This window comes from Mus caroli, unplaced genomic scaffold (genome assembly GCF_978045245.1).
Source record: "Mus caroli unplaced genomic scaffold, Mus_caroli_1 scaffold_2, whole genome shotgun sequence".
NCBI lineage: Eukaryota > Metazoa > Chordata > Mammalia > Rodentia > Muridae > Mus > Mus caroli.
The window spans coordinates 50,965,471-50,983,204 of NW_028227257.1; the positions used below are offsets into that span (position 1 = coordinate 50,965,471).

At 38.9% G+C, this 17,734-nt stretch overlaps 1 protein-coding gene across 3 annotated transcripts in view; it reads right to left on the reverse strand.

Annotated features, from left to right (window-relative positions):
* Positions 1 to 17,734, reverse strand: part of Zc3h6 (zinc finger CCCH-type containing 6) — a 56,100-nt gene that overhangs the window by 19,721 nt on the left and 18,645 nt on the right. Inside the window, exons 1-4 of one of the 3 annotated variants that reach the window (XM_085834249.1) lie at positions 9,904 to 10,117; positions 9,466 to 9,646; positions 7,655 to 7,777; positions 3,057 to 3,319 (exon numbers count right to left, since the gene is read on the reverse strand). In XM_085834249.1, coding sequence (XP_085690375.1) covers positions 3,057 to 3,319; positions 7,655 to 7,777; positions 9,466 to 9,614 — 535 coding nt within the window. In that variant the 5' untranslated portion in view covers positions 9,615 to 9,646; positions 9,904 to 10,117. Of the gene's footprint in view, positions 1 to 3,056; positions 3,325 to 7,654; positions 7,778 to 9,465; positions 9,647 to 9,903; positions 10,118 to 17,734 lie in introns of those variants that run through there. The other 2 variants (XM_029473222.2, XM_021156946.3) reach the window with 2 other exon arrangements.

Consider the following 17,734-nt stretch of genomic DNA (forward strand, 5'->3'; position numbering starts at 1 on the left):
CACTATAGCACTTTAGAGGCTGAGGCAAGAGGAACACAAGTTTTAGACTACACAGTGGGCTACACAGTGAGATACTGTACTCTAAAAGTATCGAAAAGGGTGCTCCAGGGATACATCACCATAATTGAGTGCTTGCCTGCCACACATGAGACCTTCGGTTCAATCTCTAGCACTACAAAAAATAAAGCATGAAAAGATGTCCAATTTAAAAAACTTGGGAGGCTGAGGCAAGAGGACAACCATGAGTTCCAAGGTAGCTAGGGCTACACAACGAGACCCTGTCTCAAAACAAACAACTTACACAGGGTAATCAATTAAAACACAACATAATTTTTTTATATTTTATCAGTTATACAGACTTCTTAAACTTTTCTAATGACCTATGATATAAACAATAAATGTGTGAAAAGTTTCACTTTATTAGAAGAAATCAAAGAGGGCTAGAAAAATGGCTCAGAAGTTAAGAGCACACATTGCTCTTGTAGAAGGCCTGAACTCAGTTCCCAGCACCCAATTAGGTAACTCACAGCCATCCTTAACTCCAGCTCTAGGAGATCTGATACCCTCTTCTGGCCTCTGTGGGCACCCGAACTCATATGCACATATCCACATGCAGATACACATACACAAACACACACTTAAAAATAACAAGTCTAAAAATGAAGAAATTGCCAAAAAAGACATACTAATTTCTAGCTCAAAAAAAAAAAAAAAACCTTAAGAAACGATGCTGATAGGGACTTAGAGAATGCAGCACTTTTATATGTACAGTTATAAATATTGTACAGTCTATTATCTTTTCCGGTGATATATGGCTAAAAATGTATGTGTGTGTGACTATGTCTTTAAATTGTAGAAATTTGCTTCTCATAATTAATTCTGTTTGCTTGTCTTTGTTTTGAGGCAAGGTATCACCCTATAGCCCAGGCTGCCCTAGAACTCCTAGTGATCTTCTCATCTATGTTTTCCAAGTGCTGGGATTACAAGCATTAAATCACCACCACATCTGGTTAACAATTCACTCTTTTTGTTTTGTTTTGTTGTTTTGTTTTGAGATTGAGTCTCTATGTAGTCCTTGTTTGTTCTGGAGCTCACTATATAGACCAGGCTGACACTGAATTCACAGGTATTCTCTTGCCTTTGCCTCCCTGCTGCTGGTATTAAAAGTGTGCACAACCATCCCCCTTTAAAACCTATTCTTTTTAAAATAAGATTTATTCATTTTATTTTTTGACTGTTTTGCCTATATGTATGCATATGCACCACATGATTGTGTGGTGCCCTCAAAGGTCAGATGTAGGCAATGGATCCCCTGGAACTGAAGTTACAGACAGTTGTGAGCTGCCATATGGGAGCTGAGAATGGAACCTGGGTCCTCTGCAGAAGCAAGTAGTGCCTCATAATTCATTCTTAAGTAAAAATATGATTGATAAATTCTTTCTAAGATCTGTATAAATACAGTTTTTGCAGGATCAAACACAAAATTTGGGAGAAACTGCGTGAAAAATTCCCAAATAGTTACCATCCTACCAAACCAGTCAAATGATTTGCTTAAATTGTGGTAGAGCTACTAATTTGGCACATCTACTAATTTAATAGAATGTGGGTGTTAAAAGCTACTTGTTAATTCAGGAATAACTGGAATATTGTTCATAGCTAAGAAGAAAAATAAGTTATAAAGTATAATTTTGTTGTTGCTAAGAATACTGATGGGGGATGGAGAGATGGTCCAGTGGTTAAGAGCACTGGTTGCTTTTCCAGAGGACTCAGGTTCAATTTCCAGCATCCACGTGGTAGCATTATAACCTTCTATAAAATCCAGTTCCAGAAAGACCAATATCCTCTTTTGGCCTCCAAGGGCACTGTACACATTTGGTATATAATACATGTAGGTAAAACATATAAAATAAATATAAGTATTTTAAAATATGATTGGAGTATGGTGTGTATGTCTTCAATCCCAGCATTCAGGAGGCAGAGGCAGGCAGATCTTTAAGTTCAAGGGCAGCCTGATGTTCAGAGCAAGTTCCAAGACAGCCAGGGCTATACAGAGAAACTGTCTCAAATAAATAAAGAGGAAAAAAGAAACAGATTGGAAAAATTATGGAGAGTATATACCCATAATACTACAGCATTAAGGTTATAGTAGTAGTGTCCTCATTTACTATTATCAACTGGTAACCTGGCCTGGTCTCTCCAGGGACCACACACTCCAATACAGGAGATACAATGTAGAACTTTTTAAAAATTATACTCTTATTGGGGGATGGAGACATGGCTTAGTGGTTAAGACCACTTGCTGCTTTTATAAAGGACCAGAGTCCTATCCCAGCACCCACAGAGTAGTTCACAGCCATCTGTAATTTCAACTCTGGGCATCCAATGCTCTCTTTTGGCCTGTAAGGGTAAGCATACATATACATGTAGAAAAATACTTATATGCATAAAATATAAATCTTTGGGAAAATTATATTCTAATTTTAATTCTTAAAGGATGTCCATGCCTCTATGTTCATGGCAAAGGTGACTGCCATATTTTAAAGACTAAATAAGAACAACTTCTAAATACTCTGTCTTTTATCAGTCAAAAATATAAGTTAATAAACAGCATAATAGAGAAAACTGTGTGCTGGCATTAAATTTATTTTATTGTAATGCTATATACATCTGTAAATATTAAAATTACCTTTCTAGTTGAAATATTAAGACATCATACAGACTGAAACATTTGCATATGTTTAGCCTCAAGGTCTATACAGTACAGAAACATGAATTTAGAAGCCACAAGATGAGCTAATTTTAAAGAGGAGCTAGAAACATGTATTACTATAAACCTACATGGCTCTTGCATTCTCAGACAGACTGACAATCTACATGGCTCTCGCATTCTCAGACAGACTGACAATCTACATGGCTCTCGCATTCTCAGACAGACGGACAATCTATATGGCTCTCGCATTCTCAGACAGACTGACAATCTATATGGCTCTCGCATTCTCAGACAGACTGACAATCTATATGGCTCTCGCATTCTCAGACAGACTGACTTAACTCACCTGGTGGGCTTCCTTTACTTCTCAGTTTCTTCCCTGATTCCTTAGAGAATGATGACCCTGAGGACTCCTGGGACTGTCGATAGTATTTCAGCTGACTGGAGAAATCTTCTTCTCCTTCCTGGTTACCATAGTTACCAAAGTTGTCATCACTGTAGTTACCAAAGTAGTCATCACTGTAGAAACTGGACTCAGCATATTCTTTACTATTAGTTTTTTTGTTATGTTGACTCTTCTTTGATGTCATGTAACTTCCTGATATACGTCTATGCTAGGGGAAAATGGACAATCATTATCAGAAATGTTCAACTAATGATAGCAACATAGAGTAACTTTCCCCCCAAAAGCTGGAAAATAAAGGATAGAAAACAGTTATTAGTCCAGACTACATTAGTATTTCCATATGACCATATTTAATACTAAATTCAGTACATTAAATGCCACTTATATTATCAAATATTATACTGTTACTTCTTAGCTTTTGTTTTCCACGTTCTGTATGTCAATAGTCATAAGCGCACAGATACTTTAAAATTCATGTCATCGCATATAAATTCCTTTTCCAAAGGAAAAGGTATAAGACCCTCGAGACACAGCACATGAAGGCCAGGCCCTGACTCTAGGACCTTCAACAATCAGGCTCTGCCCACAGAACACTATATTAGTTCTAGAGGACAAACCCAGCCCCTCCAGACACAAGTAGCTAAGCTCTACCCTACAGAATAAATAGCCTGCGCTCTATTCCAGGGCTTGAATCCCACCAATCTCCACTCTGGGAAGCCCTGCCTCTAAGAAATGCTACATCATAAAGCTGCCTCCCACTCAGTTCTTTGCTGCTTCTCCCTAAGCAGAGGCAACCAACCCTCAAGTGTCTTTCCCAGCAAATCTTTTGAATGAGGTTTGTTGTGCAGTGTGATTTTGTGATATTATTCTCTGGTAACCCGGATACAGGTTACCTTTCCCCTCAGACCTGTGACACTTACAAAAGGCCTTTCTAAGAATAAAAGGAAATAGTAAAGGGACTTAGGGAGAATACAGAAAATATGCATATATCAAACACTGAAAGTTCAAATAGGAGAGGGGTGCACTGGAGGTGGGTGGGGAGGGAGAGGAAAGATAGGGTTGAGGGTGGGAATGTGCAGAGAGACATCTGGAATTGAGGACTGTTTGAAGAATGATTTGAAAACGTAGTGCAGTGGAAACGCCCTAAAACATGTGAAGGTGATCCTGAGGAGATCTTCTAATAGTGGAGAGGGCAGAACCCCGACTGTCCATCTCTTGTCACTAAAGAAGTTCCACTACTGGGGCTGGGTTGCACTCAGCTGAGTTATTGGACAAGGGGGTCCAATGGAAATCCCCAAACAACGCAGGCTGGTGCTAGGACAGAGGCTGCTCTCCACAAACTGACAGCAGGGTCTACTGCTGAAGACAACACTCACACAACTCACTGACCATGAAGAAGCCACGCTGGTGCCCACATGGAGCTTTACCCCTAGTCCTAGTGCCTTTGGTGCAGAAAGACACTCTGAAGGCAAGCAAAAGATAAACATAAACACTCCCCTAGCCACACAACTTTTGGCCTATAATCCTGAGTGCTGGGATTAAAGGCCTATGCCACCACACCTAGCCCAAGAATCCATTTTCAATAGATCAAAATAAATGGGAAAAATTTTTTTATTATGTACAAATTTTGTAAAAGAAAAACAAGTCAAGCCAGGTGTGGTGACACACGCCTTTAATCCCAGCACTCAGGAGGCAGAGGCAGGCGGACTTGAGTTTGAGACCAGCCTGGTCTACAGAGTAAGTTCCAGGACAGCCAGGGCTACACAGAGAAACCCTGTCTTGAAAAACAAAACAAAACAAAACCAAGAACAAAAACAAACAAAAAAAAAAAAAAAAAAAGAAAAGAAAAACAGGTCATAGACATGTACAATCTTAGAGTAAAAGAATTAAAAAGATATTCCAAGAAAATAGAAATAAGAAATACAAAGGTAGCACTGTTCTAATATCTGACCAAATAGACTTTTTACACAAAAATTAGAAAAAGAAAAAAATAGAATCGGATGGTAGTGGCACAACCTTTGAATGGCAGCACCTGGGAGGTAAAGGCAGGTAAACCTCTGAGCTTGAGGCCTCCTGGTCCACAGAGTGAGTTCAGCCAGGGAGAAAAAAAAAGATACTGATTAAGGGACAGGCTGTCAAAAGGACATGACAACTCTAAACAAATGCACACCAAGCACAAGTGACCCTAATCTCATAAAACAAATGCTAATAGATGTAAACATTGACCTCAACACAGGGGTGACTTCCATACCCTACTGTCGCTAGTGGTTAACAACTGCACACTGCCCTTCCAGAGGCTTGAGTCTGATTCTGAGAATTCACAGCAGGCAGTTCCAGGGGAGCGAATACCTCTAGCCTCCACAGCACTAATGTGCACACACCTTCCCCACATCTACACATCATTAAAAAATAAATCTGCAAAGAAAAACAAAAAAAGCAAGGTGATAGTGACTGAGAAATGATAGTCAAAGTTGTCTTCTGGCTTTCGTGGGTACACACAAAGGTACAAATGCATCTGCCACACATATACCTCTGTGCCCACATAGACAAAGAATGGGGAAGAGAGAGAGATGGCTTAGCAGTTAATACCACTCGCTGCTCTTCCAGAGGACAAGTGTTCAGTCTCCAGCACCCAGATGGAATCTTGTAACAATCTGTAACTCCAGCCCCAGGGGATCCAATGTCCCTTCTAGCCCCTGGGGGCACTGCATGTACATGGTGTTAAAATGTACACACAAAATAACAAAATCAAAAAATTTAAAAAGATAACAAAAAGATGAAACATATAATTTTATCTCTAAACTCAGAAGAAATTGATACTTTTAAATTAAGAAAAAGAATAAAGTTCTTGTAGATAAGGATAGTGCTTTTCTAATAATAAATTAGTTAATTATTAATTAATATTAAATTAATTAATATTTATATAAGAACTTTGGTCACATAATGCACATACTTAAGAAACAAGCAAAGTGTTGTCTTATGGCTGTTTTCTTTTCTAGAGCTGGGGATAGTACCTACAGAGTATGCTAAACAAGTGCTCTACCATTCGTTTTTAAAACATTCCAAATGAGTTTTGCATTTAAAGAAGCCAATGTCCATATATTCACAATTCACATTTGAATTCATGCTGAATAAAGTGCTTTGGTGCACTAGAGATTGAAGTGTATCCCTCCCAAATTCCTGTGCACAAGTCATAACCCCTAGTAGCTCAGAATGTGACTTCATTTTGAAACAAGGCCTTAAAAATAAGCTCTAGCCGGGCGTGGTGGTGCACGCCTTTAATCCTAGCACTCGGGAGGCAGAGGCAGGTGGATTTCTGAGTTCGAGGCCAGCCTGGTCTACAGAGTGAGTTCCAGGACAGCCAAGGCTATATAAAGAAACCCTGTCTTGAAAAACCAAACAAACAAACAAACAAACAAAAAGCTCTAATACAATTTAACTGGTGTTTTTATAAAGAGGGATGATCTGTGTCTTCAAAGACACCAGGGGTTGCAGTGCACAGCAGCATGGCCAGGCGAAGGCAACGCTGTGAGAAGGCACCTATCTATAATCTGAGAGTGGGGCCTAAACAGATTCTTCCAGAGAGCTGCCACTGGAAACCAACCCTACCAGCATCTTCAACGGGGACTTCTAGCCTTCAGACTCTGAAAATGTCTATTACGTGCTCCACACAAACACCAGCTCTAGTAAACCTGATATATAACGCATTCTTTATTCTCAAAGAGTTGGAAATTTGTAGCATGTATCCAACAAACACACGATAACATGAAAAACACATTTTCTGGTTATTTCTAAACAGTGTACAATTTAAACTTGTAATTTCCACCTTTAAAAGGCAATGCTAAAAACAAACAAACAAAAAACCCATGAATGCCCTTGGACACTCCTTTTTTACTCCCCACTGCCAATGAAAACAGAAAGAGCAAGCACTGTCAAGGACACAGGGAAGCTGCCTCAGCACTCCTAATGGGATGTAAAATGGTGCAGTCTATGGAAAACAGCCTGGAGTTCCCCAGGAAGCTAGAAAAACCACCAACCATTTCACTATTAGGCATATGTTCTAAGGAAATGCAGACAATGCAAGGTTTTAAAGACAATTTTACATCGATTTTAATCAGCCCAAAGTGCAAGCAATGCAAGGGCCCCTCAGGAGATGAACATATAAACAAAAATGTATCAAATACAACAATGGAGTATTGTTTAGTCTTAAAAAGAATGAAATTTTAATTTAGTCTGCAACATGAATGAATCCTGAAAACATGGTGAGTAACACAGCCATATCCAAAAGGAGAAATAGCATGTGATCCGAGGGCCCTGGAGTTCATAGACTGAAAGTAAGCACAGCAGTCAGAGGGCTGCGGAGCAGGACTGCCTCTGAGGTACAGAATTTCTGTGTCAGGTGGACACGATTCTGGAGATGAACCACAGTGATGGCTGAATTCTGCAGATAAATTTAATGCCACTAAATCGCACGCTGGAATGCAATTACGAGGTATATTTTATATTATACATGTTCCATCACAATAAAACAGCAATACCTGAGAAAATGGAACATCATAATCCCTGTAGGAGCTAGTTCTTTTCTTACGGGAACTTTGCATCCGTTCAACATCTGAATCCAGGCTGTAGTCAGAACTGTCATCACCAGATGGAGAGTTATGCTGAAAGGAAACAGAAAGTGTGACACTCACAAGAAGGAAATTAGTGCATACCCTTACATAAGCTTGTTTTAGCCAGTGGCTCTATTATTCCATTAGATTCTTGGATGACATTGAGAAATTCTTGCTCTAAGGCCACCACTTCTTCTAGGCTCAAGTATTTTTTCCCTTTTGCTGAGGGACTTTATGGAAATATGATTTCATCAACCCTATGCCAAGAGCTTAAAACAAATCACTTGGCTCTAAAATGATCTGATGTTTACACATTTACGCCTCTCTGCCGCAGTCTCCCCAGGACTGGGATAAGGGGCGTCTGCACTAAGTTCAGTTTTAAGCTAATATTAAAGGAAATAAAATTGGTTCCTCATCACCAAATTGGGGTCCCAGAACATAAATAGAATATGTATTCATTGAATTTTTCCTAAAGCTGCTTTGGAGTTATTTATTGGCATAAAAATCCTAAAAGTAAATTACCTACGTGAAATGTACCTAGCCCGTGAAACTGAACACAAGTGAACAGAAACCCCAAGTGGCTGATGATAGTTGGCAAATAGCCAGAGAAAGTTTATTTGCCAACTTGTCAATAAGTCTTTTTTTTTTTTGTTTGTATATTTTGAGACAAAGTCTCATTACATAATCCTGGCTGGCCTGGCACTCTCTATGTATACAAGACTAGACCCAAGCTCACAGATATCCACCCGCCTCTACCTCCTGCATACAGCTTTATTTATTTATTTATCTATTTATTTATTTAATTTTGGTCTGGCCAAAATAATTACTGTGCGTTCTTTAAGCACCTCTTAATATTCCTGGCAACAAACACACTGCCTTAGACTTTTATTATCTGTGCAGCCCCAGCTTCTAAGCATAGCACAAACTAAGTAAAATTCTATTTAATTGAACTGAACCCTAAGATTCCTATGGAGGCCAGTCTGTTTCCCTCCATTCCATTAAGTGTTCCTTTAAAGAAGAAAAACTGCTTCTAAAATGTTTTGAGTTTGGTTTTCTGTTTTCTATTGATTTGATAGGTGAACAATCTTTTCCCACTTATGCTAGCAAATGCTTCAAATACACAGTCATTGTTAGCTAGGATTTGAAATAAACACTCTCCATTACAAGGTAAGTTTGCTCAGTCACTACCAGATTGCTCTCTCTGGACCAGGAGAGATAGACGAGCCTGTCGACTACTACTATGCTCTATTTCTTTTCAGAGTCATTACCAGTTCCTGCTTTATGACAGTTGTTACTTTGAAGAATATAAAATATTAATAATGAAGCAGGAGTGGCACATGCCTTTAATTTCAGCACTAGGAAGACATATCTCTCTGAGTTCAAGGCCAGACTGGAATACAGAGTGAGTTTCAGCATAGCCAGGGCTACACAGACAAACCAAGTCTCAAAAAATCAAACAAAATAAATAAAAATATATTAATAATATATCTTTATTTTGAATTGTAGCTTTTATCACTATAAACCCCCCCCCCTTTTTTTAAGACAGGGTTTCTGTAAGTAATCCTGGCCAAACACAGTAGCCTTGTACTTGAGAAGAGGAGGTAGAGGATCAGGGTTCAAGGTCCCTTTTGGGTATACAATGAATTCAAGGCCAGCATGGGCTACATAAGGCACTGTCTCAAACAAACAAGCAAACAAACAATGAAAAAGAAAGGAAAGCTGATGTTAACTTAACTAACCTTGTGTTTCTCATGTTTCCTCCTTTTGGATTTTTTCTTTTCTCTTTCTTTCTTGTGTTTTTTCCTTGATTTTCTGTAGGCTTTCTCATTTTTCTGCTTTTCATTTTCTTTTGCTTCCTGATCTTGTGATTCTTCAAATCCTGCATCATCTATTTCTCCATCTTCTAATTCACCATCTTCTCTGTAGAAAACAACAAAAATTTTACACTTCAAATATCAGTTCTAAAACAAATTTTAAATAAATATTTTGAAAAAAAAAAAAAGCAAACGCCAAGAACTTAAATTGTATTCATATAGATAAAGGGTTGGATTTTTTTTCATAAGGGGCCAATAAGTAAATATTTTACTTTTTAAGAAAGTCTTTGGTTTCTGTTACAATTCTTCTCTTTAAAAAAAATGAAAAAGTAACAATCATCCCCACCAGAGCAGTTCACCAACCTCTCACTCACTCAGTCACTGCTTCTCCACAGTGAGTGAACGACTACAATGTCATCGTGAATTATTACAACCATCGCCAGTGACCAAACTTCTTTCAAGGAAAACTAAACTAACCGAGTTAAGGAAATACTATAATGACAAGAAAGACTTTTAAATTTTGGCTTAATTAGCTTTAAAATAAAGGCAATTTATAGTATTTTTACCATCAGAGTACATTTCAGCAAATAGATATATAGATTTAATATAAAGATAAAATCCCAAATTCCTCAATTTTTACTTGTAAAACACACAAAATTATACATTTAGTTCAACTTTCCAGTCATTAGTGTCATTAGTTAATATCATAGCTCAATCCTGGAAACTAACTTTAGTACTGTTATATTTTTAGTCATAGAAACCACAGTTTTCTTTAATTCTATTTTTAAATTTAAACCAAATATAAACACCAAATAGGAATATTTAATAAAAGTAAGTTGGTCATGTCATTCTCCTGTTAAAATTCTTCAATAATAGTAGCTCAAAATTGCCTCAAGTTATCTACTTATGAGAGAGGTTGTAGCCTCAAGAGGACTGTGAATTGGTAGCTGGTCAAACTGTGGTTTGTACAGGTCAAGACTCCTTCTACTTTTTCTTTGTGTATTCAATGTCTTCTTTAATAAACAGTCTTCAATGGCTCCCCTTCTGGCCTAAGACTGATATCAAATCTCTTTGCTATTTATTATTCAAAGGCCCTTAATTATTGAGTCCCCATTTTGCTATCTAATTTTACTATCTTGAGTCTCCAAGACTTAAACATCATCTATAATTTCTCATTAACCTACTCACCTCAATAACGACTCCTGCATCTGTCACGTAGCTAATTTCAATATATTTAGAATAAAAATGAGATGCTATTTCCTCCACGATGCCTCTTGTTACTACCTGTGATGGTTTGTATATCCTTAGACCAGGGAGTGGCACCATCTGAAGGTGTGGCCTTGTTGGAATAGGTGTGACCTGGTTGGAATGGGTGTGTCACTGTGGGTGTGGGTATAAGATCCTCACCCTAGTTGCCTGGAAGTCAGTCTTCCACTAGCTGCCTTTGGATGAAGACATAGAACTCTCAGCTCCTCCTGTACCATGCCTGCCTGGATACTGCATGCTCCCACCTTGATGATAATGGACTGAACCTCTGAACCTGTAAGCCAGCCCCAATTAAATGTTGTTTTTTATAAGACTTGCCTTGGTCATGGTGTCTGTTCACAGCAGTAAAACCCTAACTAAGACAGAAGTTGGTACCGGGAGTGGGGTATTGCTGTGATAGGCCTTACTATGCTTTTATTTGAAAGAATGTGGATTTTGGGACTTTGGATTTGGAAAGCAGTGGAATGCTTTAAATGGGGCTTAATGGGTCATTCTAGTAGGAATATGGAAGACTTTGTTGCTGGGAGTAATTTGAACTGTGTTGACCTGGCCCAAGAGATTTCAAAGGAGAAGAATTTCAGAATGTGGCATAAAGACTGGTTTTGTGGTATTTTGGTGAAGAATGTGGCTACTTTTTGCCCTTGTCTGAAAAGTTTGCCTGAGGCTAAGGTGAAGAGACTTGGATTAATTGCATTGACAAAAGAAGTTTCAAAAAAGCCCAGCAGAGACTTTGTTCTCTGGTTAAGTCTTATGAAGAAAAGTTTGAACAAGCATAGCAAGCTTAGAAAGGAAAAATATAAAATATATGGTTTGAGTATTAAAGGAGTACCAGGAAGTGAAATGGAGCAAAATCTTGTGTTCTAAGAGATAAAGATTAAGGGAGTGGGACCTTGGGGCAAGATTCTACCCAGCTAAATTAGATCCAGGCATGGTGTTACACACCTTTAATCCCATGAGACAAGCATGCTGATCTCTACATTCAAGGTCAATCTACAGAGCAAGAACCAGGATAGCCAAGCTTAGGCAGTGAAGGATTTAGAAAACATAAAGCTAGTGATAATGTAATAATACAAGGGGATCATGTTCTAGTTCCTGTAAGCAGCAGAACTCGGCAGCTTCAGCCATGTGCCTCTGGCTCTAGAGTTAAGAATGGAAGGAACTACTGGGAAAATTGATGCTGGTTAGCTGGAGCTAAGGAATTAGCGGTGATTAAGAAGAGACCAGCATCGTTGAGGTGAAATCTTCTGGAAATTGTTTTCTGGGAGCACAAAGAAGCTGTGTTCCAGAGATACCCAAGGTTGTACCTCATGCTGCGGCTAGACTTGGTAATGTGTAAGAATCACTCAGGTGGTACTGCTTGTGAAGGAATGAAGGGATCATGGAGAGAAGCTGAGGCTTAGCACTGTGAGAGGCCAGGGAAGCCCATTGGAGAAGGTGAAGCCTCAGCTGTAGTTGATGGCCCAGGATTGAAGGGGTCATGCAAAGGATTTGAGGCTTGGCACCCTTAAGAGAGACTATGAGAGGCTATTGGTGAAGCCTAGTTGGAGTGGAACACCCCAGTGTATTGGAGATGTCAGTACCATGGGATGATCACCAAGAACAGCAGCCGTAATGGAGTGTATCAACCTGAGCATAGAGTGCTACAGAGGACAGAGATGGAGAAGTGATGCCAGTCCTTAGGAGGAGTCCAAAAGATCAAGTGGAATCCCAGACACTGAAAGAAGAAGCTGTAACATTGAAATTGCCTTGGAGACTCAAAGATGTCAAAGATGCCAGAGCCATGGGATACATGCTGAGGAAAGCTGCTAACAGGGAGTGCAAGCAGCCCAGGAGGAAGCAGTTTGTTGCAGTCAAAAAAGATGAAAAAGGAGTGGAGATCTGAAGACCACTTTGACATCAGCCATGGAGATGCAGAGTTTGGAGTTTGCCCAGCTAGTTTCCTGCCTTGCTTTGGGGATTACAGTTAATTAAGTTGAATGAATCTCAGAAGAGACCTTGAACTTTGGACTTTTAACATTCTTGCAACTGCTATAGACTATGAGGACTTTGAAAGTTGCACTAAATGCATTTTGCATTATTCTATGTTTAAGTATGGCCCCCATAGACTCATGTTTTTGAACAGTCTATGGGGACCAGGGAGTGGAATGTGATGGTTTGTATATCCTTAGACCAGGGAGTGGCACCATCTGAAGGTGTGGCCTTGTTGGAATAGGTGTGACCTGGTTGGAATGGGTGTGTCACTGTGGGTGTGGGTATAAGATCCTCACCCTAGTTGCCTGGAAGTCAGTCTTCCACTAGCTGCCTTTGGATGAAGACATAGAACTCTCAGCTCCTCCTGTACCATGCCTGCCTGGATACTGCATGCTCCCACCTTGATGATAATGGACTGAACCTCTGAACCTGTAAGCCAGCCCCAATTAAATGTTGTTTTTTATAAGACTTGCCTTGGTCATGGTGTCTGTTCACAGCAGTAAAACCCTAACTAAGACACTACCCCTCCTTCAGAGGAGATATCTGTTCTAAGTGCTGCTCTACTTCTCCTAATGCTCTTTAAACACTGTGTTCTGATCACTTGTCTCTTGCTTGGTGAGTGCAGGGTTTGACTGTCTTTCATAGATCTACCCTTAGCATCTAGCACAATACCTACTCTTCCTGAATCTCTGAGCATGTAATACCCAGGTAGAGCAAGTATAGGAAACCATCCTTAATGGTCAACATTATTTTTTCAAGCTCTATTAAAATTGAAATGGTGTAGTATTTGAAAAAATAAATGGCTCCCGCAGACTCATATATTTGAATTCTTGTTCAACAGTTGGTGAAATTGTTTGGGAAGGATTAAATGATGTGTCCCTGTTGGAGGAGGTATAACACTGCGGGTGGGCTTTGAGTTTTAAAAAGCCCATGTCATTCCTAGTGAGCTCCTCTCTCTATCTTCACCCCCACCCCCCCCCCACCCCCCGTCCCTGCCTCTCTCTGCTCTGTGGTTATTGTCTCAACATGTAAGCTTTCAGCTACTGCTCCAGAGTCATTCTGCCATGCTCCCCACCATAATGGCCATGGACTCACCCTCTGAAACTGTAAGTGAGCTCCCAATTACATGCTTATTTTTATAAGTTGCCTTGGTCATGGTGTCTATTCACAGCAATAGAAAAGTAACTAAGACAAATGGTGTGTATTTTCACTTATATGGACTTAAAATTATCTGTGAGACAGGCTTGGCATTCTGCTATTTTAATGATGGTGGCAATAATGTATTTATTGTCATTGTCGTTGGGGTGTGTGTGTGTATGATTCGGAGAGAGATGGTGTATGCTGCAGCATGTATGTAGAGATCAGAGGATTACTTTGTAGAATCAATTCTGCCCATACACTCTTGAATGGGTTCCAGTCACAGTTATGTTGTAGGCAGCACAGCAACAACCTTCACCTACTGAGTGTCTCACTGACCCTATTCTGTTTGAATTAACTTTTTTTTCTCTTGAAAATAACTGTAGAATTCTTTAGCCCAATAAATTAATGAGCATACTCATTACAAGGCAAGTCAAGTATTAATGTGTTTTTAACAAGTTTTTTTTTTTAAAAACCTGGTGAACACACAAACTCTATCAATGTGTGGACAGAGATATAAACTGATTTATGTAATTCAGTAAAGAGAAACTTGCTGATAGAAAACAACAACATGGCTGAATCTTATAGACATGGTGTTTACTGAAGAAGACAGATACAAAACACTACTGTGTCACTCCATCTATACACATTTACTTCAAGAACAGACAAAATCTGTAGTGACAAGAGCCAGAAGTGTCCTCTTAAAGGAGTGTAAATGACCAAAGGGGGCACTGAGAAACTTCAAGGTGCTGAAATAGAATACTGATCTGTGATCACATGTAAGTGTAAATAATATATGTATATGTGTATATTATGTGTGTATGTTTATAATATACATATATACATGTGTAAACAATATATGTATATATTATATACCTATATACAAATTTACCACATTATATACTTGACAGTAAGTACTTTCTATTAAAATATTCCCCCAACTCCATGGGTTTTTATCCTTTTTCACTAGCTTTCTCTCCCAATTTAATTGAATGCTCTTTAAAATTTACATACATGGGGTCCAGTAATTCCTATTTGGCATTTTGACTACAGGTATTTACATAAATTCTGTACCTGAGCCGGGCGTGGTGGTGCACGCCTTTAATCCCAGCACTCGGGAGGCAGAGGCAGGCGGATTTCTGAGTTCGAGGCCAGCCTGGTCTACAAAGTGAGTGCCAGGACAGCCAGGGCTACACAGAGAAACCCTGTCTCGAAAAACCAAAAAAAAAAAAAAAAAAAAAAAATTCTGTACCTGTAAAACATGAGCTACTGAAGTCACTACAAGTTTTTTTTCTCTTTGCTCCCTAAGCCTATTTATGATTTCAGCTTTCACATTAGTACAGATAAAAAGATTTTGCACATTTCTGTTTGGTTATACAAATGAGAGGAAGTCATTCCTATGACCTGCTTCCAAGTACTTTAAAAGTCATCATTGGACACATATGACAAATGTGTAGCATACTGCAGAGGAGAGACTACATGGGACTCTAGTTTCTCCCCATCATAGAAATAACGTTTCCCTGGCTGAGCACCTAGTCAGGCACTGCCCCATTTCCATGGCCTTGAGAAAACCAATAGCTGAAAAGAGAAGCAATTAGGAGTGTTTGACACACTATCTTGAACTATGTGAGCACTTGTATAAGAGCTGATTTGTTTACTAAATTCAACTTTTAAATCTTGAATTTAACACAGTAACTCTAAGGGACAGTAGTGGCATGCATGCCTAGTGGTAACCAACAACTGTCTAATTGGACTTATGATCTGCTTAACAAGAAGGAAACTTGCCTAGTACTGGAAACCTAGCCAATTATTCAGCGCTAGTGAAGTCATGGATCCTAGAGAAGGACCAACTAAACTAACACTAAACAAGAATAATCCCTAAATACATCTAAATATTCATCCTTATACTCAAAGATAACTGTAGTCCTTAACACTCATAAGGATTGCAACAGACAGAGACTATTCCATAAAACAACTAATTAAAGTGAAGAGCTGTAGAGCCCTGTTCCAAAGACTAACCTACAAAACAACTCAGGAGACACTGCTGAACAGGGGGAGGAAAGATTTTAAGAGCCAGAGAATCAGGGAGCTTCTGTGAGACTATGTCTCCTCCATAAATTTTCACCAACATGACTGCCTAAAGATGAGGTAAATGGGAATAGCAGACACATCAACGTGGATGGAGAAAAGCCCAAAGAACTACAAGTAACTAAGGAATGCTGAGGGTGGGAGAAATTCTTCCTCAGGGGCACACCAATTAATTGGTCATCTAATACCAAATGGTCCACCTGAAAACACATATATGAATAACATTATACAGACTGAGCAGGTACATTTAGGAATGTATATACTATACATACATATATGCATTAACAACAATTAGTGAGGAGATGTGAATTTGTCAGAGAAAAGAGATCATAATGGAAGGGGTTCGAGGAGGAATAAGAAGGAGAGATAATAATCCTAAGGATAAAAGAAAAAGATATTTTTAAGAATTAATAAATACATAGGTGACTTCTTACTAATATAAAAGAATTAGCATTACAAAGTTATTTTCAGCAAAATGGCATATTCATGTATAAAAGCTTGGTAAATAACTGTCCAGTCTTTAAGAGTCTATCTCTTAGGCAAATTCACAAGGACAGAAAAAAAAGAGGGGGTTGTCAGGAGGATTAGAGGGGAAAATAAAAAGAAATTACCAATGGGCCTAAAGTTTCTCTGTGGACTGATGAAAATGCTCTGAAATTACACAGTGGTGCTGGTTATACAGCCTTGAAAAATCTTTAAAATCAGTTGAACTTATCTCACTAAAATTCTCTTTTAAAGGTTACAGTATTTGGTTCTGGTTCACCCTTTCCACTCCTCATCAAAGAAACATCTTTTTACAGCTGACGAAGGCCACCTCAGAAAACTGCATCTGTACATAAGCATTGATCAATGAACCCTAGGGATCCCTGCCCCAACAGATACATCGACAGCTCCTGCATTTATGGCTCAGCAGATATTCTGGAAGAACAAATGGAAAGGGAACGGAAAGACTGTAAGAACCAGAAGTCTGGGTCTGAAACAGTCTCTTCTAGAAATGGCTATGTCAACATTTGTGCATATATATACATACATATACATTTATATGACAATAATAATCAAAGAAAAGAAGCTAACAACTTGAGAGTGGGACATGGTAAGGGGTTGGAGGGAGAGGACCTGAGAGGAGCTGTAGAGAGGAAGGGAAAGGGCAAAGGGATGAAACTGTTTTAACTAAGAATGTATTAAAACTAAAATATTTTTCATTATATTTAAATATCTTAGGTCTGGGAACACAAATATTATGGAGAACTTTCCCAGAATGTGTCAAGTTCTAGGTCAGACTCCCATCAAGAGGATGTTTAAATATCTAAATTGGAAACAAGAGGAGAATTTGTAATAAACTATCGTGTAAACTACAGACTCAGATGCCCGCTATGTCCTCATTCTGAAGCTAACTGCTCAGAAACTAGACATGACAATGCACCCCAATAACTTGACACCTGTGCCTCAACACTTCTACCTTCCTCCATCCTTAATTTTTACTACTAAGATAAAGAAACCTGAATCACTTCCCTTAACTCCACTTCTGTCTATTCGATGACTGTTTAAAGCAGTGTTTCCCAACCTTCCCAATTCTGTGATCCTTTAATACAGTTCCTCATGTTGTGGTGACCTGCCAACCATAAGACTGTTTTTGTTGCTACTTCATAACTATAATTTTGCTACTGTTATGAATTGTAATGTAAATATCTGATATATGACCCCAAAGTGGTAGTGACCTATAGGTTGCCCA